The following is a 27,814-nucleotide window of genomic DNA, read 5'->3' as shown; positions in this document are numbered from 1 at the left end:
GTCACCCCCTCGGCTCACCTCCAACTCTTGGGTTCAGCAAAGACTCAAAGAGGATTTTATCAGCTTTACCCCCGACCCTGACAAAACCAGATCAGAGAAACCAACTCCATCGCATCACCAGTAAGCTTTCTGCAAGATGTATGTCACTTCTCTCTTCCCCAGCAACCCAGGCTCCCGTTCTCATCCTCACCCAACCAGGAATTCTGTTCCATGGTTCTATGGCTGCAGCTTTAGCTCTAAACCAAGCTGGAGTTGGACTCTGTTCCCGAACACAGCCTCAGCCCTTGCTTCACCGAGGGATCTGAGCTCCCACACCTGGATAAACTAACATCAGCACTGATGCAGGAGCCACCGCAACTCACGAGCCCATGTTTTGGGCTCCTCAGCCCCCCTCCCACTCAAGTTTACTGGGATTTCCATTCTCCAGAAAGAAGAATCAGTCCAACCCAGCTGCCCTCTACCCACCCTTGTCCACATCCACCCACCCTCATCCACTTCCACCCACCCTCGTCCACTTCCACTAAGGAGAAAGGTAGAACAAAGCCAGAACAATCCCCCAAACAAAACGACACCAAGAAAGAACTAGAACAAAGATTTGTTTAATTGCTTAACCCTTTCTCTTCCAGGGACCAGAGAAACAAGTTTTCTGCTCCTTCTAATGAGGGCAGTAAGGCTTGTGTGTTACCTCTACAACTGCAGGGGCAAAGTTTATGAGATGATCATCTTTAGTACTTGAAAAAGCGAGAAGCAATGGTCATTGCAACACTAAGAGAATCCTAGAATCTCCTAACGGAGAGCCCATTGCTAGAGTACAAAAATAAAGGAGGCATCCCTGTATATCCCAGGCTAGAAAGAGTTAACCAGAAAGAGCAGGAAGAAGCTTTCCCAAAGAGGGGGTTGAAGTAAACAGCAGAGGTCAATAAAGCAACATCGTCTCCCTACTTCCCCAGCATGTTTTTTCCTTCACCAATAAATACAAATTCCTCATTAACAAGCGACAAAGCAGGTAATCTGCCTGCAACAAGGAGAAAAGGGGCTGGAGGCAGAAAGAGTTTTCTCTCCCCTTCTCTCCCATTATTATTTCTCTCTTTTAGCCAAAGCAGCCATTAAAAAGAGCAATCCACTGCAGAGGCAGGGAATCTTATAGCTTTCACACTGCAACCGGCAGGTAAAAGAGCTGCACTGTCTCACAAGGGTAAAAACAACGAAAAATAGCTGCCACAGCAAAAGGTGAATGGGGAGGGAGAGGTCTGTTCTCTTCAGAGCTTTCCATCTCAGTCTCTCAGTTTAGAAATCAAAGCCTGCAAACGTTGTCTACTGGAAGCTGAAAAAAAAGTTTGAGTGGGAGGAGAAGAGGGGGAAAAAAAGGATGCGTCTAGCAGGAAAGCCTTAAGGAAAAAAAAAGAAAGGCCAGACCATGTCAAAAAGCCACCCAAGTGAGAAGAATTTGCTGTTGCCTCTGGGTTTTGAAGAGCATCGAGTGCCAGAGCACCCCTGGGGTGGGGGAGCTTGGAACAACCAAACAGGTAAACTGAGCAAACAACCACATCTGCTACGCTGGAAAGAGGCAAACATGCCCTCAGCAGCCAAGTGACGATCCGTCCCAGGAGAGCTCTGCTTCAGCAGGAGAAGATGGAAGGCGAGTCTGCCATTGCAGCTCAGCAGAGCACAAGCATAGCCCATCCTTTCTGGGTGGCGAGGGGCATGGTCCCACAAGACTGGGGTTTGCTAAGGCTCGGTGTCACCCACACGTGAAGGAGCCGGTGGGTATCTTTGCCTGAGGGGTAGAGTTCAGATCCCAGACAGCTTCACTGTGACTGCAAGGGGAGTGTGAGGGATCTCTCTGTGCAGGGAACAGTGTCCTTGGAGAGACACTGCCAGCTACAAGCCTTTGTGACCTCTCTCTCTCCTGCACAAGGCTTGCTCATCTCATAAAGACTGTTCTGGAAGGGAGAAGCCGCCAGCTACCTTGATCAGCCAGCACTGTGCAGCCTCGCTCATCAATGCCTGGCAGCCAGGAGCAGCCAGTGAAGGAAAGGGAGGCCTCATCTTTCCACAGCAGGAAGACCAGGGACTACACCACATGGAAGAAGAGCCCTAACGCAGCACACACACATGCGCACACACTCCCAGACACACATCTCACACCCCTGGGACCAAGGCTAGCATGTTCGGACCTTCAGCAGGAAGAGATACAAGACAGCACAGAGCAGTTAAGATCTCCAGGGGCTCTTTGGTCTTAGTTGATAGTCCTAGAAAAAACAACGTCTTCAGATTCAACTGTAGCACAGCTGTGTGAGATCTACTTGATATTTAGTGTTTGGCAACTGCAAGAGAGAGAAACAGGGCTGCTAGTTACACAAGAGGGGAAGGAATAGAAGTACAGTGCTGCATTTCTAGGTGTTCTCCTGGCTATGCAGCCGGAGCCAGTGTGTGGAGAGCAGGAAGAGGGAGGAGGGTTCCTGAGAGGACCACTAACCCATCGGATGCGACACCAACAATGAGGCAGAGAAGGCCTCATTGGCCAAGACAGAAGAGCTGACTGAACAAAAACGCTGCTGCCTAAAAGCTCAACACTTCAGTTGCAACAGATACGTGGTGGCAACATTCTCAGCTCCAGCACGAGTGACATGGAGAGGAGAAGGTGAATACAGCTAGACACGCTTTGGGCAACAGAGAGAGACGCTCTGCAAGAGCGCTGTTACCAGCCCCTTTCCTCAGCAGCGTTAGCTACATGAGTCCTAGGCCTCTGATCAAACCTGCTGCCATCGCTGTCACCTTCCTCCACAGGTTCCTAGACTCAGAAGAAAGTATCAGAGCTGGGCAAGCACGTCCTGCTCTGTTGAGCGACACGTGCTCAGTGCCTTCACCGATTCATTGACTAAGACAGATGCCCAGGGACAGGATGGGCAATATCCAGTCCTTAATACAACACAGCTACCTCTGATGACAACGTGTTAGAGATGGAAGCCAGAAGAAAGATGTTACGGGAGAAAACAGGCATTTCAGGGCCAACAACCCTAAGCCAGGGCCCTCTAGACAGGCTGGTAGCACAAAAGCAAAGTCAAGCCTTCAAGACCAAGATCACTGCTGTGAATTCATTCCATAACCCCTGCCCTAGGTTTTTGTTTTATTCAGGAATTTAACATCCCCTCTGCGAATGCATGAATGCAGGCAACATCCCCCTGTACCAGATCGTACAGCAGCTCTGGAAAAGAATCACCAGCTTACACTGCTTACAGACAACTCAAAGACCCCTGTTGGGACTAAATTCCACTAAAGGCAAACCCCGGACTGCACTGCCATGCTGCTCAGTAGCGTGACGGGAGAAGGAGGAGGTGGTGGCGATGGTTTAAAGAGACGGCCGCTCCTGCCCCTGCCAGCTTGTCCTACTCTGTGCATAGTGCGAAACAGTGCAGTCATTCATCAGAGAAAGTTCAGGACCAAGGAAACTAGGTTCCCTTTCAGCCAAACAATTAGAGGAAGGAGAGGCAGTTCTGTTTTAGCTGGGCCGGCACTGGACTTGCCCCTCTGAGCTGTCTTCATCATCTGAGCCTCCAGCCCCACCACTGGTCAGTCCTGTAATCCGGTACCCCATGTTGAGCAACATCACCTCCAGCGGGTCTGCATTCATTCTTCTCTGGTTTGCTTGGGAAGCACCTTCCATGTCTACTACCACACGGCCATTCAGGGTTTCACTCTGCAAGACAAGAAGGGAGAGAACTCAGCACGGCAGCGCTAGGACCAAAGAGGGGCCGTTACTCCTGCTGCAACGCTCGAGAGACCCCGTTAAGACAGACCAGTGTGTGCTACACCTCATGCCAACAAGATAGTCTCACCTCTGGTCTAGGGTTCCACAGTCGTACAACCGGGTCGATGCCGCTGGTGGCCAGGAAGCAGTAACTGGGATGAGGCTGGAGACAATTCACAATCGACTCGTCTCCCTGCAGCACTCTAACAAGGTTGGTGGTTTCTTTCTCCCAGATGAAGAAGGAGCCGTCGTCTGACCCACTGACTATGTACTGTGCATTGCTAGGGTGAGAGGAGCAGAGCTGGAGATCACAACTCAGAGCCAAAGCTCAGCTCTACCAGATGTGAGAATCCCAGATGCCTTCTACAACCAGCAGGCTGCCACCCCTACGGATCCAGATAAGGCTTTCTGTGTTGGCTCCCCCATCCCCAGGATCCGTGTTTTCAATCCCAAATGGCTTTTCTGAAACATTAGCCCAAAAGAGCCGTCTGTGGATTTGCTACTGAACTAGTTACACATGCAGCCACACAAGGAGGAGGCTTCCTGTCACCTTTTTCAACCCTGCAAACCAGCGTCAGCATCATTTTATGAACACATGGAGCTATGCATCAGGCTTTATCTGACAGCAGAGAGCATTCTGCTGCTGAGCACACTCCTGTCCTGCATCCCTATTACGCTCTGCCAACATACCTGCCAAAGAAATTGGCCTCTTTGATGTCTGTAGTAGTGTTACAGTGGCCACAATATCGAAATTTGTAGTCGTAGCTGCGTTCCCTCAGCACCATCTCATCCTCTGAGATGGAATCCTTGCGGCCCGTGGCTCGCAGCCGGATGGGGCCACCTCCCTTCTTATCTTCAGCTGGAAAGACAACAGATTTCCCTCATCACAATTTGGGGAGCAACACATTCTCAACAAATAGAAAGCACTCTAGGAGACCCCAATAGCTTTAGGGAAGAGTTAAAGATGACTCCAGCAGGCAGCAGGGCTCAGAAGCACAAGCTTCCTTCCAGATTATCTCCTGGGTACATCAGATTCCTTTTATCACACTCACACTCAAGAGCAAACCAGGACCAGGCGCAAGGAAAAACAGGCTCAGGCCAGTTTTTTTGCACAGCAACAATCAATCTCTCTCAGAAGACAGAGCTTTACTTCAGAGGGGCAGTTTAAGGAGAAAATTCCTCGTCCAATCATTAGCTTTTAGTATAACCTTGAAGAGCCACCCTGAACAAGGCCACTCACCGTTATCACTCTTGGAGAAGAGGGCCGCATTGATGTCTCTGTCCAGTGCATCGCAGGCACTGCTATGTGCTTGTTCCGGGAACTTCCCTTTAAAGTCATCCAGACACTCCAGTGCTTCTGCCACGTACTTGAGTTCAAAGAGACAGCGGGCAAGGCGGAAATGGGCCTTCAGGTGGCATGGATTCAAAGATATGGCCTTCAAGCAGTCTCTTAAAGCATCGTAATGGTCCCCATCCCTGCAGAAAAGGCAGGGGTGGATGAGATAGCCCAAGCAGAAACAGGAGACATTTTCCACTTGCCTCCCAGCCCTCATTTCACTCCAAAGCTGTTTGTTCCCAGCTCTCTCTATGCAAGCTGACACCCACAGGCTCATGCACTAATAGCATTTACTATGTCCCAGGGGCACCATTTGACCAAAGCCAGCTTCTCCAACGCACCTCCACACGCACACAGGCAGCGCGGTAATATGACCAGCCAGGAAAGCCCAGCAAGCCCTGACCTGCCATTTTAAATCCGGCAGAGTGGAGCTCACGGATAGAACACATTTAGGGAAGTCCTTTGAAGATGGAGGATGCACAAGCCCTCTGGCCAAGCAGACACAAGGCCTCTCCTGCAAGGCGAGCAGGGCCTCCTCGGAGCACGGCAGCTCACGCGTGCCCCTTTGTGGAGGCACAGCGTGGCAGCACGTTTCCCTGCCCAGTCACAGCCACTTGTAGCCCTCGAGAAGGAGCTACAAAACCACTACGCTTCATGGCCCTAACGGACAGATATCTAAAGCAGTGGGCTTTTCTCACCTTTACAGGAAAAATCTTTAAGTTTTAGAAATAAGCGTTATATGAAACTGGTATCATAATGGACATTTATACCCTATCTACAGTTACCGGCGACTACGCTTCCTCAGGACAGGAAGGACATGGAGCTGTTAGAGCGAGTCCAGAGGAGGCCACAAAGACGACCTGAGGGCTGGAATACCCCATACAAGGACAGATCGAGAGAGTTGAGGTTGCTCAGTCTGGAGAAGAGAAGGCTGTGGGGAGACCGTAGAGCAGCTTCCAGTACAGAAAAGGGCTCCAGAAAGCTGGAAAGGGGCTCTGGATCAGCGAGTGCAGGAATAGGATGAGGGGAATGGTTTTTAGCTGCAAGAGGGGAGACTGAGATGAAGAAATATTTTGCTGTGAGGGTGAGGAGGCCCTGGCCCAGGCTGCCCAGATTACTCCTGGCTGCCCTATCCCTGGACAGCAGGTTGGATGGGGCTTGAAGCAACCAGATCCAGTGGGAGGTGTCCATGGCAGGGGGCTGGAGCTGGATGGGCTTTCAAGGTCCTTTCCAACCCAAACCATTCTATGATTCTATGATTTCCCTAGGCTCCATGGCTGCAGGAATAAGAACGCTTCTGCTTGTGCTCTGGAAGCAGGAGAGTCTTGATGAGCCTTGCGTGCTGGTATTCAGTTCAGACTGACAGGGGCCAAGAAAGCCAGGGGTGATGCACCTGGTGTAACAGCACTGAGTCTAAACCAGTCAGTCACCACAACCTGTCTTCAGAGGGTGCCAAGTCCCCACATGATGGCTAAGGATAACAACGATCATGTTTCACACCTGTAACCCACGTGCACTGCACATACCAAAGTCTGAACCAGTTACAGGGGATAAATTGCCCTGTACCTTCCACAGCGCGATGGCTTTAGAAGACGGAGGAAGATGTGCTTCTGTGTCTCTACTTATCAAAGGCAGCTCCAAATATTTTTGTTACATGTTAACTGGCACTTATTCAGTGCCACAAGTATGTTCCGTGAACCATTCCTCCTCTGGCTCCCTCCCATCCAGGCGGATATTGCCACACATTACAGCTTGCTAGCACCGTACAGAAAGAGGAGAGCCGTGTCCATGAGATCTGCAGCAGAGCAGAAGAAACACGTTCTCGAGGGCTGCCTTTAATCCAGGCAGGCTGGATGCGCAGCTGCAGGCCAGTTTTGTTCAAAGAAAGAGGGAAAGCGAGTTACCTGTTACAATGACAAATGGGTGTCTCACATTTTCAGAGCCGACTGGACTATTAGCTGCTTTGCTACCCTCAAAAATCCTCCAACCTCAACCACCAGTGCCAGACAGCCCAACAGACTGGTGTGAAAATGTACATGTCAAGATGTAAAGCAGGCACCGACTTTGCCCATTGTTACAGGTTTGACAGCTTGTGCAAAAATGCTCTAACTAGAAATCAGCTACGTACTGTCAACAGAGACCACAAAGAGCAATCTGGAGAGTGATGTGGTTGGCTCTTACGAGCACATTTTAAAAGGATGGTCTCAGAAGTGCTGCAGAGTACGAGGAGCATCTTAAGGAAGATAAGTAAAGCAATGTTAGGAAATTAAAGACCTCCCTTTTTTTCCAGATCTCTCTGCTGTTCACAGAACGAGGCCAAAACAACACCTGCAGGATCCTGCAGGGTGGCCCAGAGCTGTTCCTGCTCCCAGTGTTCCTGCTCTCAAGACACAGGGTGGTTCAGCACGGGTCACTGTTCAATTGCTTCATCCTCCTTCTCAGAGACAACCCAGCTGCTTTCTGCCAGACAACAGTAGCTGTTCCAACCAGAAAAGTGCCTGTCTTTTCTGTGCCTGAGAAGGTATCAGCTCAGTATTGTTTAATTTCTAATCATTGCACAGCATATAAACCCACTGTGCATACATTTTCACATCTCCCTGCTACCAAAAACTGTAGCAAAGCACGAGCTGACACACAGAAAGGTTCAGATCTGCCAACATCCTTGGGGAAAAATGATTCCTATAAGAAAAATGTCATTCATGAGATCAGCACTCAGCTTCTGTCCTCCATTCCTTAATCCCAACCTATTGTTCTCTTCCCTCTGAACGCTGAGGTCTTTTTGAGGCAGCTCCCAAACCTCTGCTATTGCAAAACAGCCAGTAGGCCAGTTACCAACAGTCACAACAACTGCTGGCTGCTCTTTCTCTTGGCAAGGGGATGGGAGAATTCAGACTGAGGATTTCAGCAGGGAGGGAAGAAGGATATCCTCACAAAGCAAATGTAGATGAAGGACCACAGCTATTTTAAATTTGTTAATGGCAAGTTGTGCTCCTCAGTCTTACCCTGCTCAAGGGGACAGGCACTAAAATAACTCGGCTGTATCACGCAGATGCAGCCGTGGCTATCGGTCAGAGAAGGCATTACCTACTGCAGAGGCTAGCGGGGTATTTTGCAACCATCAAGCCAAACCCTCCCTCAGACTCTGAGGCACCAGCTGCCACCTCCCCAGATCCCTCAGAGAGGTTTGCTTCCACTCAAGGGGAATGTGGAAGCCCGGGTAAGGCGGGAACAGCCAGGTCACCCTGTCAGCAGTACTAGTTACTTGGATCAAGCAGCAACCAAAGCGACTCCAGGCAGCCCTACAACAATCTCATATCACAAGATATGGAGTTACAAAGCATCATAACCATTACGTCATCTGTTTTCAGCAGATTTAGAGCCATACTCCAATGCAGATCAGAACTACCTAAAGAAAGGCAAACACCCTTGGAGACACTCACAATGCTGTTCCTCAGAAGTAGATTTTTTGTTTCTTTTTAAACAGGAAAGGAACAGAACGTTACTCAGCATGCCAGTAGGCAAAATGATGAGCTACCACCAGCTGTGCTTGCCTGTGCGCTATCCGGGGCTATAATTTCTCCAACACATGCTGCTGTGCAATACCCTTGCTCTATGCCAGAGGTGATCCAGTTCTGGTTTCATCCAATAACCCCAACCCTGCTCCGCACACAGGGAAGCGGGTGCTTTGCAGTGTGCAAGGTATCCATGGTACTCAGAAACCAGCATCAGCACTGCCTGTGACACTAAATTCTTGCATATTGCCTGCTTCCTTACCACTTGCGCTTCATGTAGGCAGCAGCTCTGTTTCCATACAACATGGCATTGTTGGGGGCTTTCTGGACAGCTTTGCTGTAGAGCTGGATGGCCTGAGTCCACAGCTGGCACGCAAAGGCCTCGTTGGCTTGCTGCTTGATCCTCTCCAGATAGGGAGGTAACTCCACCTGGGGACTGAAGGGGAAGAAGAAAGGAGCACAGGTAAGTTTTGCATGCCAGTGGTCTGATAACTCCAATTAAACATCTGCAGTTCTCACACAACAAGGCTCAGTAAGCATTCGCTAATACCAAAAGTTACTTTTTACAAGGGCCTAAGGTGATAGGACAAGTGGGAATGGCATTAAATTAGAAAGAGGAAGATTTAGACCAGACATTGGGAAGAAATTCTTCACAATGAGGTTGGGGAGGCCCTGGCCCAGGTTGCCCAGAGAAGTGGTGGCTGCCCCTTCCCTGGAGGGGTTCAGAAAAAGGCAGAAGAGACCTTAAACCTTAATAACCTGAATTTAGGAGGAAGATTTCTTTTTGGCCCTCATTTGACTGTTCCCATTTTTATTTTATATACAAAAATAAAATTGAGCAGTGGGCATTTTAAACATTGAATCCCTCAGACTTCACCAAACCATCTTTGCTTTGACTGCATAAACAGCATTTCCAACCCTATTTTATGTACAACGGAAGGCAAATTCAGAAGGAAATCAAGCATTCGAGTTCACAGGGCTACACAAGGCTCATGCTCAGCAGCATCCAGTCACATCTCCGCTGCCGTGCTGGAGGGGCCATCTAGAGGAAACAAGCTGAAAACATCCAACAAAGTGACTGCTGGAACCCAGACTACCCATATATGGTATTAAGCAACTGTTGTCGACTTTTAACCATGTCTCATCAGCCAGAGGTAAAACAAGTCAGCAAGATGTGCTTCAAAGGCTGCTTCTGCTTTGCCCCAACCACATTTTGCTTTTAAAGAAAGCCAGCGGCAGGAACAATAGGAGAGGGCTCTCCATCCATTCGTAGCTTACATGCAGGAGTAATGACCCCAGTGTCACTGTCATCGAGCAATTTTGGCTGCTTCAGTTCAGTTGATAGCAGGCAGGTGACCAAAAGAATGGCAAAGGGAAACAAGGCTCTTTCAACTGACAGCCTTTCCTATCTACCAAGACAAGGTTCCTGCAGGCCAGGAAGTAACAATCACTCATGACAACTAAGAACACTTTGCTTCCAGGCCTGAAAAGTCATTTCTTAGTTTTGCCTGCAGTAATTCATCATCAAGAGGGGAAAAATCCTCTGCCAGGACACTCTCACCTAATCTACTCTTGTTCATAGCCCACACAGCAGGATCAAATAGAGCTCTTAGGACAGAGATCATAGAATCATAGAATCACCAGGTTGGAAAGGACCCACTGGATCATCGAGTCCAACCGTTCCTATAACTCCCTTAAACTATGCCTCTAAGCACTTCATCGACCCATTCCTTGAACACCTCCAGGGAAGGTGACTCGACCACCTCCCTGGGCAGCCTCTGCCAGTGCCTGATGACTCTTTCTGTCAAGAAATTTTTTCTGATATCCAGTCTGAACCTCCCCTGGCGGAGCTTCAGGCCATTCCCCCTTGTCCTGTCCCCTGTCACTTGGGAGAAGAGGCCAGCTCCCTCCTCTCCACAACCTTCTTTCAGGTAGTTGTAGAGAGTAGTAAGGTCTCCCCTCAGCCTCCTCTTCTCCAGGCCAAACAATCCCAGCTCTCTCAGCCGCTCCTCGTAAGACTTGTTCTCCAGCGCCCTAATCACTTGATCACTTGACAATCAAGTCAACATACAAAGTGGATTTGTTCTTTGCACCTTGTTTAGCAGCACCTAACACTGGTGAGAGGGAGAGGACACGAACAAAGCCATAGGGCTTTCATGTAAGTAGATCTGTGCCTTTACCTCACGTGTGCTCTTCCTTCAGGCAAGCGGAAGCCGTTGCTGTGGAGATGGATGCCGTTTGACACGCCATTGGTAGAGGTTTTTCCATTCTGCACTTCTGAAGGTTAAGGAAAAACAAAAATAAAGAGCCATGCTGAGTATTGTGTAGTTTATACAAACTCAAATCTAAAGCTTCAGAGTTTGAATTTACAGCAGAGCCAGGCCAATGCCACAGCCCCTTTCTGAGCAGAAATAAAACGTCCACGATTCCACATCCTCCACCTGGATTTGATTTGCCTTCTTTATTTACTACAATATCTTTACAGTATCCGTCGCAATACAACTCTAGAACAGAAAACCAGGTACACATAGAACTACATACAGACACAACAAGAGGACTACTGAATGGAGCTGCCTTCAGAGCGAGTCTGGGCCATGATCGAAGCACCTGAAGAAACTGCACATTTAAAAATGCAGAAGCATTTACTAACATCAGTAACTTTGTATTTTAGATCCACTTAGAAAAAGACTCACAGAGGTCAGTTGCTGAACATGTAATAGAACAAGAAGGATGAGTGGAACCAATGGAGGAATCCAGTAAAAGAAAAGGAGCAGTTCAAGATGAAGTAATCCTCTGAAGGTCACACAGCCACATCATCTACCATTTCTATAGAAAATATACAGCTTAGGTTTTTACAAACTGCATTTACGCTGCAGCTGGATGTGCTCCTGTGGCCATTTCGCAGGTTGGGAAACTGGGGACACCGTCATAGAACCATGGAACGGTTTGGGCTGGAAGAGACCTCAAAGCCCAACCAGTTCCAAACCCCTGCCATGGGCAGAGACACCTCCCAGTGGATCAGGTTGCTCCATCCAACCTGGCCTTGAACACCTCCAGGGATGGCGCAGCCATCACTGCTCTGGGTAACCTGGGCCAGGGCCTCCCCACCCCCAGTGTGAAGATTTTCTTCCCAATGTCTAATCTAAATCTTCCCCCTTCCAATTTAAAGCCATTCCCCCTCATCCTGTCACTCTATGCCCTTGTAAAAAGCCCCTCCCCAGCTTTCCTGGAGGCCCTTGCAGTAGTGGAAGCTGCTCTAAGATCTCCCCAGAACCTTCTCTTCTCCAGGCTGAACAACTCCAACTCTCTCACTCTGTCCTCATAGCAGAGGTACTCCAGCCCTCAGATCATCTTTATAGCCTCCTCTGGACCCGTTCCAACAGCTCCATATCCTTCTGTTGAACTGTTCCGAGATTTCAGTGTGTAGAGACACGCGTGCACATGAAGTTCAGCCTTTGTACTCATAAATGCCTTTCCACAGCCTTTCCCTGAACTTTCTGTGCCCAACAGGGCAGAGCGTTTGCTCCAACTGCACCACCATGAACCTGTTCAAATGCTGCCCTGCCGTTTACAGCGTGACCTCACCAGATACCACAGCACAGATCACCCACACGCAATCAGGACAGAAGAGAAAGGCAGGCAGGGCATGTATTTATCACCAGCATGTGAGTGTCAGATTCAGGCATGCTGAGTACACAGATCAAACTCTGCCAGACCGCTCCGAAAACACGGAAGGGGGTGAGCAGGGAACACTCCCTCCTAAGACTCAGCCTCTGCCTGGGGAATAATGCTGCAGTCATTCACTGCGCACTGCCTGCAGTATCTGTGTACCAACAGGCCCTGTAAGAAACAGGGCCAGGAATAAAAAGGCCTTTGGATACACTTACTCATCAAATAAATGACTTTTTGATTCAACTATCTCACCACCAGGAGGGATACTAGTGCCAGGCCAGATTCTTAGACTAGGGAAGAGACTGTTCTGTCTCCTACCTAACGAGCGCCTAAGGGGATAACAGACAGATGCTACATTTTATTAACAATCATTAAAAAATAAAACCAACTTAATATTTCCACGCTTGCCCCCAAAGTTTCCCCCCTTAGCTGAAGGCAGGACACCAGGATCTCAACCCCTCTATGAAGTCTACTTCATGCTTTAAGCATTCTCCTTAGCTTACACAGCCATACCCCTCTCAACAGCCCACTGCTCCTCTTGAGACACACCTTTTGTCACTCTATAGAAGGGTTTTAAGACTCAGGGTATGAACTGCACTGCAGAAACAGCCCAGCAACAGCCATGCCCTACTTCCTTTTCCTAGTTCTTGCCCAGACCAGGCTACACCCCGTCAAAGAGCTGTGTAGCGAGCGATTTCACTCTGCCTTCCTCTTGCTTTCATGACAGCATCGTACTTACCCCCTGAAGTATGGCACTTCTTTGGGAGGAGGAAAGTGTAAGGTCGCTGTTTGTACGTTAGATCAAACAAATAGACCTAAGGAACGAAGAAAGAGAATGAGACAAAAGAAAAACCTCAGTGAAACATGGATGCTCAAATCACAGATATTACGCTGGGCTGGACGTGTACGTGGTGTCACATTTGTGCTCTGTTATTTCCAATTTTCTAACAAGGAATGTTTCTGGGTTCGGAGAGAATAATGCTGAGAAAGTGGGGCCCTCTCTTACACAAGAGGTAAGAAAGCCCTCTCCACACCTAAAGAACTTAAAACATGACCTGACCCCACACTACCCTGCTCAGAAAGCTTCAGCTCTAAGATGATGTTAACTACTTAATTAACACAGTCGTCATAAACAAATCATTTACTAGCAAAAGAGAAATGATCCGCTATACCATGGCCAAAGCTGAAGCCAAGACTTCCTGAGAAACTTCGAAAGCAGACTCATGAAGCTGTAATTTAGATCCGTGCTGGTATAGGACCTGACAACCCACATCAGACCTACAATTTATCTAACTCAACACCCTCTCTCAAAGACAATGAGTGCAAACGTGAGAAAGAGATCTGTGGAGGACAACCACAGAGTAACCTGCCCACCAGCAACGTTCCTGATTAATCCATGCTGATTAATGCTGTCACAGAAGGATTTTCTCATTTCACTGATAGGCTTTACAAAAGATCCATGAATATCACCCAGCGCTTAAAATTAAAGCAATCAATATTCCAGGTGAAGGCCTTTGCTTCTCCAAGTTCCTTATTCACTAGATTCTATTACAGAAGCAGTTTGCTGTTTCAGGAATGAGTTATGAAATCTTTTCTAGGTCAGCAAAGGTCGGTTCCAGAACTCTGGGCTTTTTATCTCTTCCAGAGAACAAAATATAAATTGAAAAACCAGAACAGAATGCTGCTGAAGTGGCGGCATTACAAGTCAACTCCTAATACCAAGCATTTAGTCCGAATGAATCAGAAAACAGATCAAAGTCAATCACATTACCCACAGAGAAGCTGCTATATCCATTTCTAAGAATGCACAACCACGTACCATGGCCCAAGAAGCACAAATGAATGTGATGCTTTCTGCCAAATTCCAGCTGTGTTCTTACCTGCTCCCCTCCCATGTTGACCAAGAGCTCAGTGCCATCGGGACTGAAGGTGACGTATGTGGCCACCAAAACTCTCAGCCGGTTATTGTAGTCTGGAAGCTTCACTGGAAGGTGCCCTGTGGAGAGAAGAGGTTCATCCATATCAGCGGAACCAGTAATCCTTGTCTTTGATCCCAGCTGCCCCCTTTTACAAGAGGTTGTGAGGAGAGCAATGTCAGTAAGCACATGCACCCAAGTGGTTTTCCACTGCCTGCTGCTGTTTATCGAATCCTCCCATCAGCCACCAAAACACGCAGATGTGCACAGCTGCCTTTTCACAAGTTCTAGGTATAATTCTGCAGGGCCATCTCTATACAAGGAGAAGACGGCATTGTAACTAGCTTGCTAACAATGAAGTCTGCAGAACCCGGCAAATCTCAGTTTTAGGGATTCACTATGGATTTAGCTTCTGTGATTTGTGGCCATCTGCAAACAAATACCTCCATCTTCAACTCTCTAATCAGATTTCCTTAATAAAGCTCTTAGCACAACCAAAGGAAGGCTTCTAAATATTCAGCTCACACACAGGTTCTTCTGCTTCAGACAGCAGATGTGTCGCATGACCAATTCAGGGGGCCTAAGGAATCCTCTAGTGGGACTCATCAGAAGCAAGACTGTCAAAACTGGTCTGCTGAATTTGCTGGTCTAAGAGACTTTAAAAAACCAAACATTAGAGGGGAAAAATATAGTAAATAACGAGCTGTAGAGAAGAATGTCATCTGATTGCCCAGATACTGCATCACTGGTTCTTCATCTGCAGGATGAAGACAAACCACTTCTCTTTCACGCCAAAAAGATTTGAACAGCAGCCTTGCTGGGACCAGTTCCAGGAGAAAGCCTACAGTGCCCAGGTTATCCAATCCTTGACTTTCAATTAAAAGTGACAACAAGACATTCACACTAGAGAAGGAGAAGGCAGGCCAGCTCACCAACACACTTCCAAATCAGGGAAAGCGGGCAGGTAACATAAGCAAGAATTCACCACAAAGAAATAAAATAAACTGCAATTCCATGGAACACGCCTGCATCAAAGAACAGCTCTTTCAAGCAGTAGTTTCTCGTAGAACTCTGCTTCTTCAGGCATTAACTCTAAGTCCCACCAGTCACCCCAGCACAGGTCCCAGTACCTGCCACGTAGTACTGTGCCGCACCGTCTGGGAGGGGTTTCTGCCGGTCGCAGAATGTGTGCACTCCAGCTGAAGGACTTTGCTTCATGCTTTTTCTAGCCAGAAAGAAGAACAGTCTTATAATCACAGCATTCCACCGCTGGAAGCCTGGTCTATGCTGAAACTTGATGTTCACGCACACAGGGACAAGCCTGCCACACAGCACCCCAGCGTGCTCACACAGATCAAACAGACTGTGGGGGATAGAAAATACCAGGTAAAACTGCAGAGTGAGACAGGCAAGTGCCAGACCACTGCAACTCCCTCTTCTCACCAAAGCCTTGAGCAGATTTTTGTACCAGTCCTGTTGCCCAGAAAAGCCAGGTGCCATTACCTGTGGTTATGGATCATGCGTATGTCGTAAAGCCGCACAAAGGGTCCACTTGCGCCTACTGCTAAGTAGTTGTTATCCTGGGGGTTGACTGTCAGGCATTTGGCCTCCACCAGCTGCCCGCAGTACTCCGTCAGGTCTATCAGGACTTCCGAGCGCTTGCTGTTCTCTCGCAGGTCGTACTGTCTGCACAGGGAAGAGGGAGTCAGGCAACCCATGCCACAAAAGCACAGAAGCAGCAAGAAGAGAGAGGTTAACTTTCCACAGTGAGCGCTCAAAGCAGCACATTTATATTGCTCAGTAGTGATCCACACTTAATTATCTGGACTGTGCATGAAGAAATGGCACTAACGACATTAACAATCATTTGTGCCACAGGTTACTGGACGCGTCTGAGTTCAACACACACTACGCCTCAATATTGGGATAAGCATTAAAACCAGCTCTATAATGTGCACAGAATTATTCAACTTCCAAATTAAACTCCAAGTCATGACCTCACAAACGGTAGCTCATATGAGAAGCGGAAGACTGTCATAGTAACATCAGTCATTTAAGAGCCTCAATGACTCTGGAGGGAAAAGTTGCTCAGTGCTGCATCTCCCTTCCCTTTGACATGTCCATTCCTTTCTTGTCCTCCCTTTTCAGTGGAAGAAAACAGAGCTGAGGACAGGAGGAGTCTACATTTCAAGATGAATCCCTCCAGTTTCAGGAAAGAGAAAGACTAGCTTATGCTCTTTAGCACAGGGACAATCTCTCTTCAGATCTGTGCACAGAAAGTACTGCAATGGATCCTAATCCAATTAATTTTGGGGCAGAACATCCAGAGTTCTGTACCTGATTAGTCCATCTTCTGCAGCACTCCAGAAGGTGTTTGGCCACATGGGGGCTGTGGCAATCCGCTTGACTCTGTTGGTGTGATCTCCAAACATGTGGATGGTCTCCTTCACAGTCAAGTCATGGACATGCACCTTGGAATCTGCAGCTCCTGTGATGAGGATCCGATCCCCTGAATGTGGCAAGAACTGTGGGAGACAGGTTTGACATCAAACTTGAGTTCTGGAGTCTTCAGCATAGGAAAGACATGGATCTGTTAGACTGAGTCTAGAGGAGGCCGTAAAGATGATCTGAGGGCTGGAGCACCTGTGCTATGATGACAGAGTGAGAGAGTTGGGGTTGTTCAGCCTGGAGAAGAGAAGGCTCTGGGAAGACCTTAGAGCAGCTTCCAGGACTAGCCAGGGAGAGGCTCTTGGTCACGGATTGCAGAGATAGGAGGAGAGGGAATGGCTTTAAATTGGAAGGGGGAAGATATAAATGAGACATTAGGAAGAAATTATTCACCATGAGGGTGCGGAGGCCCTGGAACAGGTTGCCCAGGGAAGCCGTGGCTGCCCCATCCCTGGAGGTGTTTAAGGCCAGGTTGGATGGGGCTCGGAGCAACCGGATCCAGTGGGAGGTGTCCTTGCCCATGGCACAGGGTGGAGCTGGATGAGCTCTAAGGTCCCTTCCAACCCAAACTATTCCATGATTCTATGAAGTGCTGAGGCTGCTCACGTAGACACAGCTGAGTGGTCCTGACAGGTCAAAGACAGAGCAGCTTGCTTTAGGAGCATGGGATGACTCAGCAACACAGTTCAGTGTACACGCTCAAGAGTCACCAACTATAGCAGCACACAAATCGTCTCTTGATCACACATCCCAGTCTGCTACAACCATTTCCTCTCACTTTCCAGGGAGAATAAGCTAAGCCTGCAAGCAGCTATTAGATTTAATGCATTTTTCCTCAACATCAGAAATACTAAATTATTTGGGGAAGGAAAGAAATTGCCTGGAGGAAAATGTTTCCCAGTAAGGTGCTATTCTCTTGCAGCTTAGGTTGCCGATTTTGTCAGTTGTTTATTCCTTCCAATCACATACCTTGACAGAAAAGATGTTTGCAGTATGTCCTGTGTGCATAGAAAGGAGTTTCTTGTGGTGCAGAGGATCCCAGACAATGGTATGCTGGTCATCGGAGCCAGAGGCCAACAAGCTAAAACAAACAGAAGAGAAGCACACATCAGGTATTCTTCCATCCTAAGCTGTGACCAATTTCTTAGAGTGGTTTGACCACAGAGACAGGCATTAAGTTAGTTCAGCTCTAAGTAGCCCACGTCCTCTCTGTTCTCAGGTACGTTTTCTTGCTGCTCCCCACGTGCCAATCCATTCCACCAGTTTAGGCAGCTAAACCAGTCAAATACCAACTTCACGGAAAATGGAGCAAGTGGTTTTTGTTGGTTTAGCTCACTGAACCCACTCACTACTGATTCCAATGGCACAGGGAACAACAACAGGAGTGTCCGGTCAACAACAAAAAGCAAGGTCTCCATTTCCCTTATCAGCGTGGCTGCTCTACTGCTCCACATCATCCCCAAACTCAAGCCAAGCCATTAATTCCTGAACTTTGGAAGTGCCCAGCAGTCCCACGGCAGGGCCCATTTAGTCACTCACAGACTGCTTTTTAAGTGTGGGATGTGGCAGCAGCATTGCAAGGCACTGTTTGCCTCATACATCTACCTTCCTTTGAAGCAAGAGAATTCGACATTTGCAACTATCAGCTGTTTTAAACTTATTTCCTTGCAGACAGATCTCTTTCAAGTAGATGAAATCTTCCCTGGTAAATAATTCTGAAGAATATCAGCCAGCAGACTTTGGATTTTCTAAGAGGCACGTCAAGAAATATAAGCTCTTCCTTCCATCCAGTCGTTTCTCAAGCAGACACTCTTTATTCCACTCAGTTAATAGAAATGCTCATATTTAGTGTCCCTCTAAAACAGCAGAGGGGTAAACACCCTGCCTTCCTCCCTTATATATTTGTCCCCCAGCAGAAGCTTTTAACACCATGGTGAAGGCAGGGGGGGAAGTCACTACCAGCTGGGCAAATCCTAAAGATCCATTATAATCTATAATACCACTTAAGAGAAGAGAAGCAGCCTTCAATCTCCACTTCTTAGTGTGACCATTTCCCTTCTGAACTCACTAAAGGGGCATTTCTAAGAATATCCAGATATATTTAACAAAATAAAGCTTCTTTTGAAGGGTGAGCTCTACTACAGTTCAAAACTTGCAGCCCGAGCTCCTCTTCACTTGGCATGGGAAGCAGCTGCTTAGGGTAAGACGACCTCCATCCTGCTCTAGGGAGAACCTGGGGTTATCGGTTTGTTGATGCCCCAAATCAAGCCACATACTTACTCTCCTTTTTCATTCCATTCTAAACAGTTGACACACCCAGAGTGACCCTGAGGAAAGAGGGAAAATAGTATTACACAAACTTCAGACTTATTACACAGAGCTGTTCTAAGACAAGGACACAGTGAGCTCTCACACAGAACAACTTGTTCCAATACAAGCGGGTTTTTTTATTCCAACCCTGTGAAAAAACACCCACATGGCAGATAAGCACCTCCATAAAAGACTGAGACGCTAGAGCAGCTGGGGTAGAAAAGGCAAAATGAAACTAAAAACAAAAAATGTAGTGTTGAATAAAATGGCAGTTCAGTCTCAGAGGCTAGAGCTGAAATTCTGCTGTACACATGGAAAGGTGACTTTGCTTCAAAAGCCCTTGGCTAGGCTGACAAATTACATGCACAGGTTCTCTGGGAACACAGGGAAAAAGCACTTTCGGTAACTCTTTTAGAAGCACCTTGCTGCTGGGTGACTGTATCAGACATCTGCATCCAAATTAACTAACAACAGCATCAGGGAAGACTAGGAGAGCACTGAGCAGCATTTGAGATGGGAAACGCAATTGAAAAGGGGGACAAAACAATCCTTTCCTCCCCCAAACCAAGATCTCTTTAAGCTGTGTCAGACTGCAACACAACAACATGTTCTTTAGGCAACGCATTACGCTCTTCAGCGCTAGAGCTGAGTGTCTCCAACAGTTGGTGACTGCCTTCTGCAGGCACCACTGCCTAATCCCAGCAGGATTTTTACCGGCATGCCCAGTAAAGGCTCTCTTGTTGGTGCATTAGGTAACGCAGAAAGCTCACACAAGATCTCACTGAGCTATTCCTGGCTCTAATGCAGTTTAGGGGACTAAGTAATCAGTATCTATCCCATACGAGACTGAACTCTGCACACTCCCACATGCTGTCCTTTCTGCAGCGAGTTGTACAACAAGCAGCTCGGTTTGCTCTTTAAACACTGCCCCCTTACCTGCAATTCTGCTTCGAGGCCCAGGCGTCGAATGAACGGATCGGTGACATGATAGTGTCGTTCGAATCCCAGCGCACCCCTCTCCTGCATGAAGCAAACAAGGCCCACACTGACTACACAAACAAAACACTCCTTTTACCCTTTAAGACAAGATTCGAGGACTTTAAAAATCAAGCTGGGACCTTGCCAGGCATTGGGGTGTCCATAGCAATCAGGTACATGGTGTGTAGTAGGGCGACGTCAATTGCATCCTCTCCAGGTAGGCAGTTTGTTTTAAATGATTGTTTTAAATTGGTTTTAAATGATGCTTATGTAATCACCAGGCTCCAGCTGGGTAGCCAAGACAAGGTTTGAGAGGCCCACACCAAGAATAAGTTGCCTACTTTGGGCCAGAAACAGGATACAGAAGAGCTTGGGAATGCCTGTCATTATCCCTCAGCAAGGATTTCAGGAACAACTCGCTCCCAAGGACCGCAGCACCAGAGCACAACGGCTCAGAACTTTGCTATTACACAGAATCTGTCCACATGCACCACCACCACGGTGCAAAGTCCTGGGGAACATAAGCAAATAGCATCCTTTAGAGATGGCTTATTTCATCCGAAATGGAGTAGGAATGTGTAGCTGCAGTACCACAGCACAGCCTGTTCCACGGGGAAGGGAACAGCTGCCACAGAACTGCGTCAGTACAAATGAAGGTGAAGGAAAGCAGGACAGTTGTTTCCCCTGCGATCTCGCAGGGTTCACAGATGCGTTAGCAGATGGCTTTGATGAAAGAAGGCCAACTGCAGAGGCAGGCATGAAGGAAAGGGAGTGGCAGTCATATTTGGGGCAGAACATCTCATGTCCAAGAAGATACCTTCCGAGGACCTGATCCAGCCTCGGTCCCATCCCATGCCAAGCTGGAGTCATAGAACCACAGAATCACAGAACAGTTTGGGTCAGAAATGACCTTAAAGCCCATCCAGTTCCCACCCCCTGCCCTGGGCAGGGACACCTCCCACTAGATTGGGTTGCTCATAGCCATGTCCAACCCGGCCTTGAACCCCTCTAGGGCGGCAGCATTCACGACTTCCCTGGGCAAAGACAACTGAAGCCTTCGTTATCACCATTTAAAGATGACAAAACTGATGCCAAAAATCACAGGGATGGTACCAGGAACACGTCAGCAGTCACAGCGCAGACACAAAGAACCAGCACGCTGCATTACTGCTCTGCAGACCAATGAACCCCACACACCAAAAGCTATTTGTAACAAAATGGAGACAGAGAGAAGGGGGTTGGAGAAAAAATAAAACAAACCAGGCTTTTTGTAGTAACTTTCCATTACAATCTTCAAACCCCTTGACATATTTTTATGGATAGCATTCCCAAAGTGCTGCTAGGCCCAGCGCAAGGTGCTGCAGTTGTAATTGCCTTGTTATTGCAACTGCAGTGGCTTTGTGAGGTCTGTGCTGTAGGATATTGCTTTTCCTATAGGAACTGTCGGACTTTGCAATCTTCCCAAGGTCACACATGAAAATCTAACAGAGTAAGCAGTGTGAGAAAGTCCCAGGCTAATGCTCTAACGATGGAACCATCCCTTCCTTGTTAGGGCAGCAGAATAAATCTTTGCACACGGATTAAATTACAAGCTTATAAAACAAAGTTTGGGACCAAACTGCAAAGTGAAGTGAGCATTCAAGCTCCTTATTCTGGCCACTAGAAGACGCCTATCGTGAATGCTGATTACCAGCAACACTGCAAATGATTTAAGGCCTCTGAGTCCAAGCAATAATTGCCCATTGTGCCTGCTGTAGCTAAGAGATATTTCATAAGTGCAGCCGTCAGATCACTGATCCGACCACCGCAGAAGTTTTTCTCTACACAAAGGAAGCAACACACCGCCCTTTAAAGAAAAAGAGACAGAAAGAGACTGAGATCATTAGCTTTACTACAGTCAGAAAATACCTTTGATGGCAAGATCACACAAAGAGAACACACAAAGAAGCAGACAGAAAACTCATGAGGGAAGCTAGCGGAGGGTCCTTTTATGGTGCCCAAACATAAGTAGCCGTGTTTCTCTCTTCAGCGCTGTACTCAAAAGGAACAGACCTGCTGATGTCAAACTAGCGCAGCGCGCTCCTGCTAGGGAGAAGAACTGTATTCCTGTTATGCCATACTTCATCCCAGCTCTTCATTAAGGGTAGTGACAGGTCCTATGTGTTTGTTCTCTTAAGCTTCTTACGCAGCTTATCAATACGTAAGAAGCAGAGATCTTTTCAGAAGTAAAGGCAACAAGAAGAGTAGTTCCCAGTCCAGCCTGGACACTGTTTCTGTACCTGTTCTCCACCCAACATGGGTGAACACTCAGCTAACACATACCTTGATCTGTCTGTGGATGATGTCTCGGGTAATGTTTGCTTTTGCCATCTTCTTGCAATGAGGCAGACGAAAAGAAGCTATCGGAGGTGCCGCTGCGCATCCGAGCATGCCAACAGAGCAAAGATCCACACCAAGGGCATTTAATTACCTGCAGGACAGAAGAGGAAGGGAACAAAGGCAGGCATACAAACATTAGGCTATTCATATATAACACCAAGTACTCAGTTTTCAAACAACAGCGGCGACTAAGAACTGGAATTTTGTACAAAGGCTCCTTGAAGAAACTCAAGGATGGGAAGCAACAACCTAACACTGAAGAACCCCTGACTGAAGAGGCCATCCCCAGTATGGAGAGAAATTCAAAACCAGCAGAACTCCTGGACTAAATCAGTCTAGAAACACCGTGTTTTTCTGCCAGCAAAGACCCTGAGAGCCCAGGATGGCGCCCTGATCCACAGCTCACCTCCCACTGTTACACGTCCACTCACACTCCATTTCACTCCTCCCAAACTCTACAACCAACAAAACTTATTACAGAGGGAATAAACACGTCATCGATATTTTTGGCCACCTCTTCTCTCTCATTTACTACATCTGATTATCAGTCAAACAAAAATAAACAAAAGAGCATAAGTGTTCCCTAGGAACCACAACGGCCAACCATCAGGTGACACTGTCATCTGAGCACCCAGCTGCATTAGCAATAGAAAAGGGGCGATCATTTACAGCTGTATTTCCAGGAGAAATTAGATTTTTCCATGCTTTTGACGGAGTTCCATATTTAACACACTAACCTGAACAATTTAAACCTAGTACAATTATCTACACCTGCCAGAAAACAGTAAAATTCAGAGTGAGTGTTACAACCCTGCTCCGGACAGAATGCTGAGCAAAGGAACCAGCCCGTCTCTGAGAAATCATGGAATCACAGAATGGTTTGGGTTGAAAAGGACCTTAAAGCCCATCCAGTTCCAGCCCCACCCATGCACTGAAACAAGACCATTTCACAGAAACACAGCAGCAAGCGACTCCACTGAGGCAAGGCAGAAGTTATGACAAACCCTGCCTCTCCAAATCCATTGGGCTGCTGCAAAACGAGGGCTTCCACCATCAGCGATGTTACAGCCACGCAGCTGTACTGCAGAGCAAAATCACGAGGCTCCTGGACCCAAGCATTCCCAAATCCGTGGGCTTGATCTGCTTTCAAAAACGCGTGAGTGCACACACACAGGCATTTCCCCGCAGGTAGGAAGTACTAAGAATTCACATTTCCTCACAGAAAGCAGAGTTTGTCCAAAGTGGAAGTTCAGATGGCTTTCCTAACACAGCTGGCTCCTCCGTACAGCTCCGCAATGAGCATAGAAGCAGCGTTAGACTGAGGGAGAGCAAGAAAAGCCACACAAACATTGAAGAATTGGATTTGCCTGCAGTGGGCTCTTAAGGAGGACTTTTAGGGTAGCCATCTCTCCAACCAACACACAGAGATAGGGCACAGCTTTGTGTAGGTCTGTGAAGCTGAATCTCCCTCTGGCAGAATGCAAGCGGGTTGCATTCCAGTCTTGGTTTGCGCGTATGATGGGAACAAAACTGATAAAACTCCCAAAGCAAGAACACAGGCCTTGAACCCAAGGCGAGTCGAGACAATTGGAGGACTTTGCACAGCCAGCCTGCTCCCAGCCCGTGCTCAGTGAGGGCAAACGAGGCCATACTTCCACCAGAACCAATTCGAACCTCAGACTTACACACAGTAGCCTAAACTCACCACCACCCAAGGCTGGTGTCTGCAGAAAACGTGTCCAATGAGCCAGTGGCCTCTGCCACGCATCTCATGCTCACCATGCAGAAGTAGCTCAACTCTCACTCCCAGATGCTGGATCCATCAGCTGAGATTTTTCGGACCCCATCATAAATTTGGGCTCCCCTACAACCCACTGGCCAGCCTGAAACTGAGTTACCGTGGTTGTATTTGTCCATTGTGTACGTATTTAATCCACGTTCCTTCTACTCCAGAAGCAGCACTAGGAAAGCCCAGGAAGACACCTCATGTTTTCGGCATCTTTAACCTCACTCACTCTCATGTTAAGTTCACAGCTTCTCCTCTCCAAGTGGCATCCAGCTAAGCCTTCCTCTTCCCTATCAGGCAGGGACTGCTCGTCTTCAAGAGCAGCTTAGCTTTCTTCTGCTCTTACGACCCCAAAGAGGCCTCGTACCATGCCAGAGCCAAGCACGCAGTAACCTCCCAATGGACAAATGCCTCTGAGGATCCCTGGAAGTATTGTTGTCACATTTCTCACCTCCAGTCACAACTAATTTCTAAACAGCTCCTTTTTATTCAACTCCTGTCTAACAAGAACCAGCACCAAATGGCCTCAAGGACACACGTGGAAAAATACACGTTCATGGAAAGATATGGACCTCCCATGCTCTCCAGACATAAATAACCCATAACAAGAAGCCAATTTACTACTAAATAAGTTACTACAAAATTAATAATATGCTATAAATCAACTCTTTGACTGTAGGAGCAGGATGCTCAGAGGGAATGAATATCCAAACCTCCCACTCTTTAAAGGGAGACTCAAATTCACAGAATCATAGAATGGTAGAATGGACTTTAAAGCCCTTCCAAGTCCAACAAAGTGGACCCAAACCATTCTATGATCCTCTGATTCAATGATACTGGAGCACGTTTCTGCAACGCCCTTCAAGAGCATCTCTGTGTTCAATTCCAAGCCAGGACAACCTTCCCTTATCCCTCATGGTTTCAAACATGCCTGGAATACTCGGGACAGGACTACAAAACTGGGATCCAGTTCCAACTGTCACCTCACCCGCAGAAACAGCCTCTTCTCAATGTACAGTTTGAGATGATCTCTACGTAAAAGGGATCATCCCACCTGCAGTCCGATGCGGTTCACTCACGGACTCCTGCTCCTGCAATGCAAAGCTCCAGAGGCAGAAACGGAACTTTCGCAACACTTGGCTTTTAAATCTGCAGTCAAAAATTAACAAGCCACAGATTTCTGCAGGCTGTGGGCTCACAATCTGCTGGGCTGTATTTACCCTGACAGTAACTGAAGAGCCCCTTAAGCTCCTGGAAAAGCGTGCTCTCTAAAGGTGCTTCAGGATACGAGGAGGAAGGGGAGGAACATCATTATCTGGCTTTCTCTCACTTGCTTTTCTAATTTTTCTGAAACACTTGCTCTAAGTCCAGAAACAAAGCCCCAACAGCGATAAAGAAAACAATTGAATTGTTTTAATATTGAATGGTCCCAAAGCAGGTGGGATTTTGGAGGTTGCTCCTGTCCTTGAGCATCTTTTTCCCTCACGTTCATGCACCTTCCTACCTCACTGACGCACGCAGTAACACACTGACACAGACAAGCGCCCTGCAGATGTGGGCTTCAGAGTTCAAACGCAAGGACCGTGCCCTTCAGAAAAGCTCCATCGCTGCTAAGAAGCTCCACAAAGCAGCAGCGCTCATTCGTAAATCAGCAATCTTAAATAAGTAATCCAGTTTCAAACTGTCTGGATGTGCCCAAGTTTCTCAGTCTCCAAACTCAAGGTCACTGAAAAGAAGCAGCACTTTGCACGCACTACAAGCTTTGCAGATACACGACTCATCCTAAAGGAAGATTCCAATGGCCCTTCCCTTAAGCATCTATAAATTACATCACCCATCCAAACGCCACCTGGGACCCAACTTCGCAGGCTTCTTCAGCCTCAGAACTTATTTTCCCTACCCTCTTTACCTTGACTTTCTGAGATGTCACAGATGAAATTAAAACATAAGCATATAAATAGGTAGATTTTTGTAACAAACCCAGAGAAACAAGAGGAAATGACCTGGTTAACAGCAGACACCTTGTAAAAAGAAGGTTTTGCTACAGCTGAAGGAGTTGCCAGGAGCAGCAGTCGCTCCCCAGGACAGATGGCTCAGAGCATGGAGCCAGCCAACAACAGAGGAAGTTGCTTACAGGAGCAGAGGTGGGATCGGAGACCTGACAAACCCCGCACAAGAGGACGGGAGCATCAGGGAAGCTTTGAAATGCCCAGAGAGGCTGACCCAGCAATTATAGCTCCCCTCCAAGCTGGCATCCCACCCCTTCATCTCCCAGCTGACATGCAAAGAAAGGCAAGAGGCAAGACAATACCTCAGCTCAGCACAAGGAACAGCCTGATGCCCAGAGCTACGTGGCCCACAAGCTCTAGGAAGGAGTTTAGCCAGCAGAGGAGGAAAGGCTGATCTCCTCTCCAAGGAAAGGGGCTGCAGGGCATTCGCCAGGCAAGGGAAAGTTTCACATAAGTCTTTAGCAAGGGAAAGGGGAGCAGAGGAGGGAGCTGGGCAGAGTCAGACCTTAGGAAAGGGGAGAAGAAAGTGAGGGCAGGGCAGTCCCAGCTGTGGGAAGATGGAAAGAGAAGTCAAAAGGCAGGGGCTGAATGCGGCAGAGGGGTGGGTGCCAGCCAGAGGGTGCGGGTATCAACAGAGCTGGACGGTAAGAAATGTTTGGATAGAGCAGGAGGGCAGGCAGAAGGGATAGGGATAAGGGGCTGGATAAATGAGGGCTTTTTAAGGGGTCAGGTGCCTGGCAGAGTGGTGGTGGGAATGCCTGTGAAAGAAAGAAAGAATGGAGTGGGGGGACCTGACAAGGAGTGGGATGGGGGCAAGTGACAGGAAAGAGGGGATCGCAGGGACTGTGGGGGGAAAAAAGGACAGGAAGGGGGCGATATGCAACAGAGAAGAAGAGCATATGTGACAGGGAAGGAGAGGGATGGGTGACAGGGAAGAAGAGGGATGGGTGACAGGGAAGGGGGGACAGAGGATAGGGAAGGGGAGGGATAGGTGACAGGGAAAGGGGGACAGATAACAGAGAAGGGGGGAGAGATGATAGGGAAGGGGAAAGAGGTGGCAGGGAAGAGGGTTGCTGTCATAGAAGGGAGAAAAGGAGACAAGGAAGAGGAGTAGCTGACAGGGAAAGGGGGATAGGTGACAGGGAAGGAGGGACTGGTGACAAGGGAGGGGAGATAGGTGACAAGGAAGGGGGATGGGTAACAGGGAAGGGGGTATAGGTGACAGGGACAGAGGACAGGCAGTAGACAAGGGGATAGGAGACAAGGAAGGGGAGTAGCTGACAGGGAAAGGGGGATAGGTGACAGGGAAGGGGTACTGTCAGGGCTGGGGCTGCTGTCAGGAGGTGGGGCAGGGCAGGGGCATCTGGGAGGGGTACCTGGCGGGGCAGGGGCATCTGGGAGGGGTACCTGGCGAGGGGGGCAGGGGGTATCTGACAGGGCAGAGGCATGCCGGGGGGGCGGCAGGAGGAGAGGCGGCGCGGCGGGCGGGACCGTTACCTGTCAGGGCCTCCCGGGCTTGGGCGCAGCGGGCACTGCAAGCGGCGAGGCTGCATCCATGCGGGGGTCGCAGAGAGCGGCACGGGTCGCTGTGGGGAGCCCGAGGCGAGCCCCGGGCCGCGGGCAGGGCCCTCAGTCGCGGCCCGGCCTCGGCCCCGGCCCTGGCCCCCCGCCCCTGCTCGCCCCCTCCAGCCGCCCGGGGCCCAGCCGCGCTCTGCGC

The 27,814-nt window shown here is 48.4% G+C and overlaps 1 protein-coding gene across 1 annotated transcript; it reads right to left on the bottom strand.

The window, feature by feature from the left end:
• Window positions 1-583: 583 nt before the first annotated feature.
• On the bottom strand, window positions 584-27,814 carry WDTC1 (WD and tetratricopeptide repeats 1). The gene is made up of 16 exons (XM_054086565.1): window positions 27,595-27,814; window positions 22,246-22,393; window positions 19,882-19,965; window positions 18,916-18,962; window positions 17,605-17,716; window positions 16,525-16,712; window positions 15,691-15,873; window positions 15,318-15,412; window positions 14,152-14,267; window positions 13,011-13,086; window positions 10,780-10,876; window positions 8,862-9,035; window positions 4,992-5,227; window positions 4,442-4,610; window positions 3,840-4,032; window positions 584-3,700 (listed from the first exon to the last, which is right to left on the bottom strand). Exons 2-16 carry the CDS (start codon window positions 22,351-22,353, stop codon window positions 3,503-3,505), a joined length of 2,076 nt encoding a protein of 691 aa, XP_053942540.1. The 5' UTR covers window positions 22,354-22,393; window positions 27,595-27,814; the 3' UTR covers window positions 584-3,502.

This window comes from Cuculus canorus, chromosome 22 (genome assembly GCF_017976375.1).
Source record: "Cuculus canorus isolate bCucCan1 chromosome 22, bCucCan1.pri, whole genome shotgun sequence".
In the NCBI taxonomy this organism is placed as follows: domain Eukaryota; kingdom Metazoa; phylum Chordata; class Aves; order Cuculiformes; family Cuculidae; genus Cuculus; species Cuculus canorus.
Note: the sequence above shows the minus strand (reverse complement) of the source record. Positions and strands in the feature narration are given on the sequence as shown.

Bases quoted from the DNA above. Each gene is read 5' to 3' on its own strand.
- WDTC1 (XM_054086565.1), bottom strand. From the start codon at position 22,353: ATGCTCGGATGCGCAGCGGCACCTCCGATAGCTTCTTTTCGTCTGCCT. The intron at 18,963-19,881 runs GTAAGGGGGCAG...CTCTTTCCTCAG, and splicing joins GCCTCGAAGCAGAATTGCAG to GGTCACTCTGGGTGTGTCAA. The intron at 3,701-3,839 runs GTGAGACTATCT...CTTGTCTTGCAG, and splicing joins TGTGGAACCCTAGACCAGAG to AGTGAAACCCTGAATGGCCG.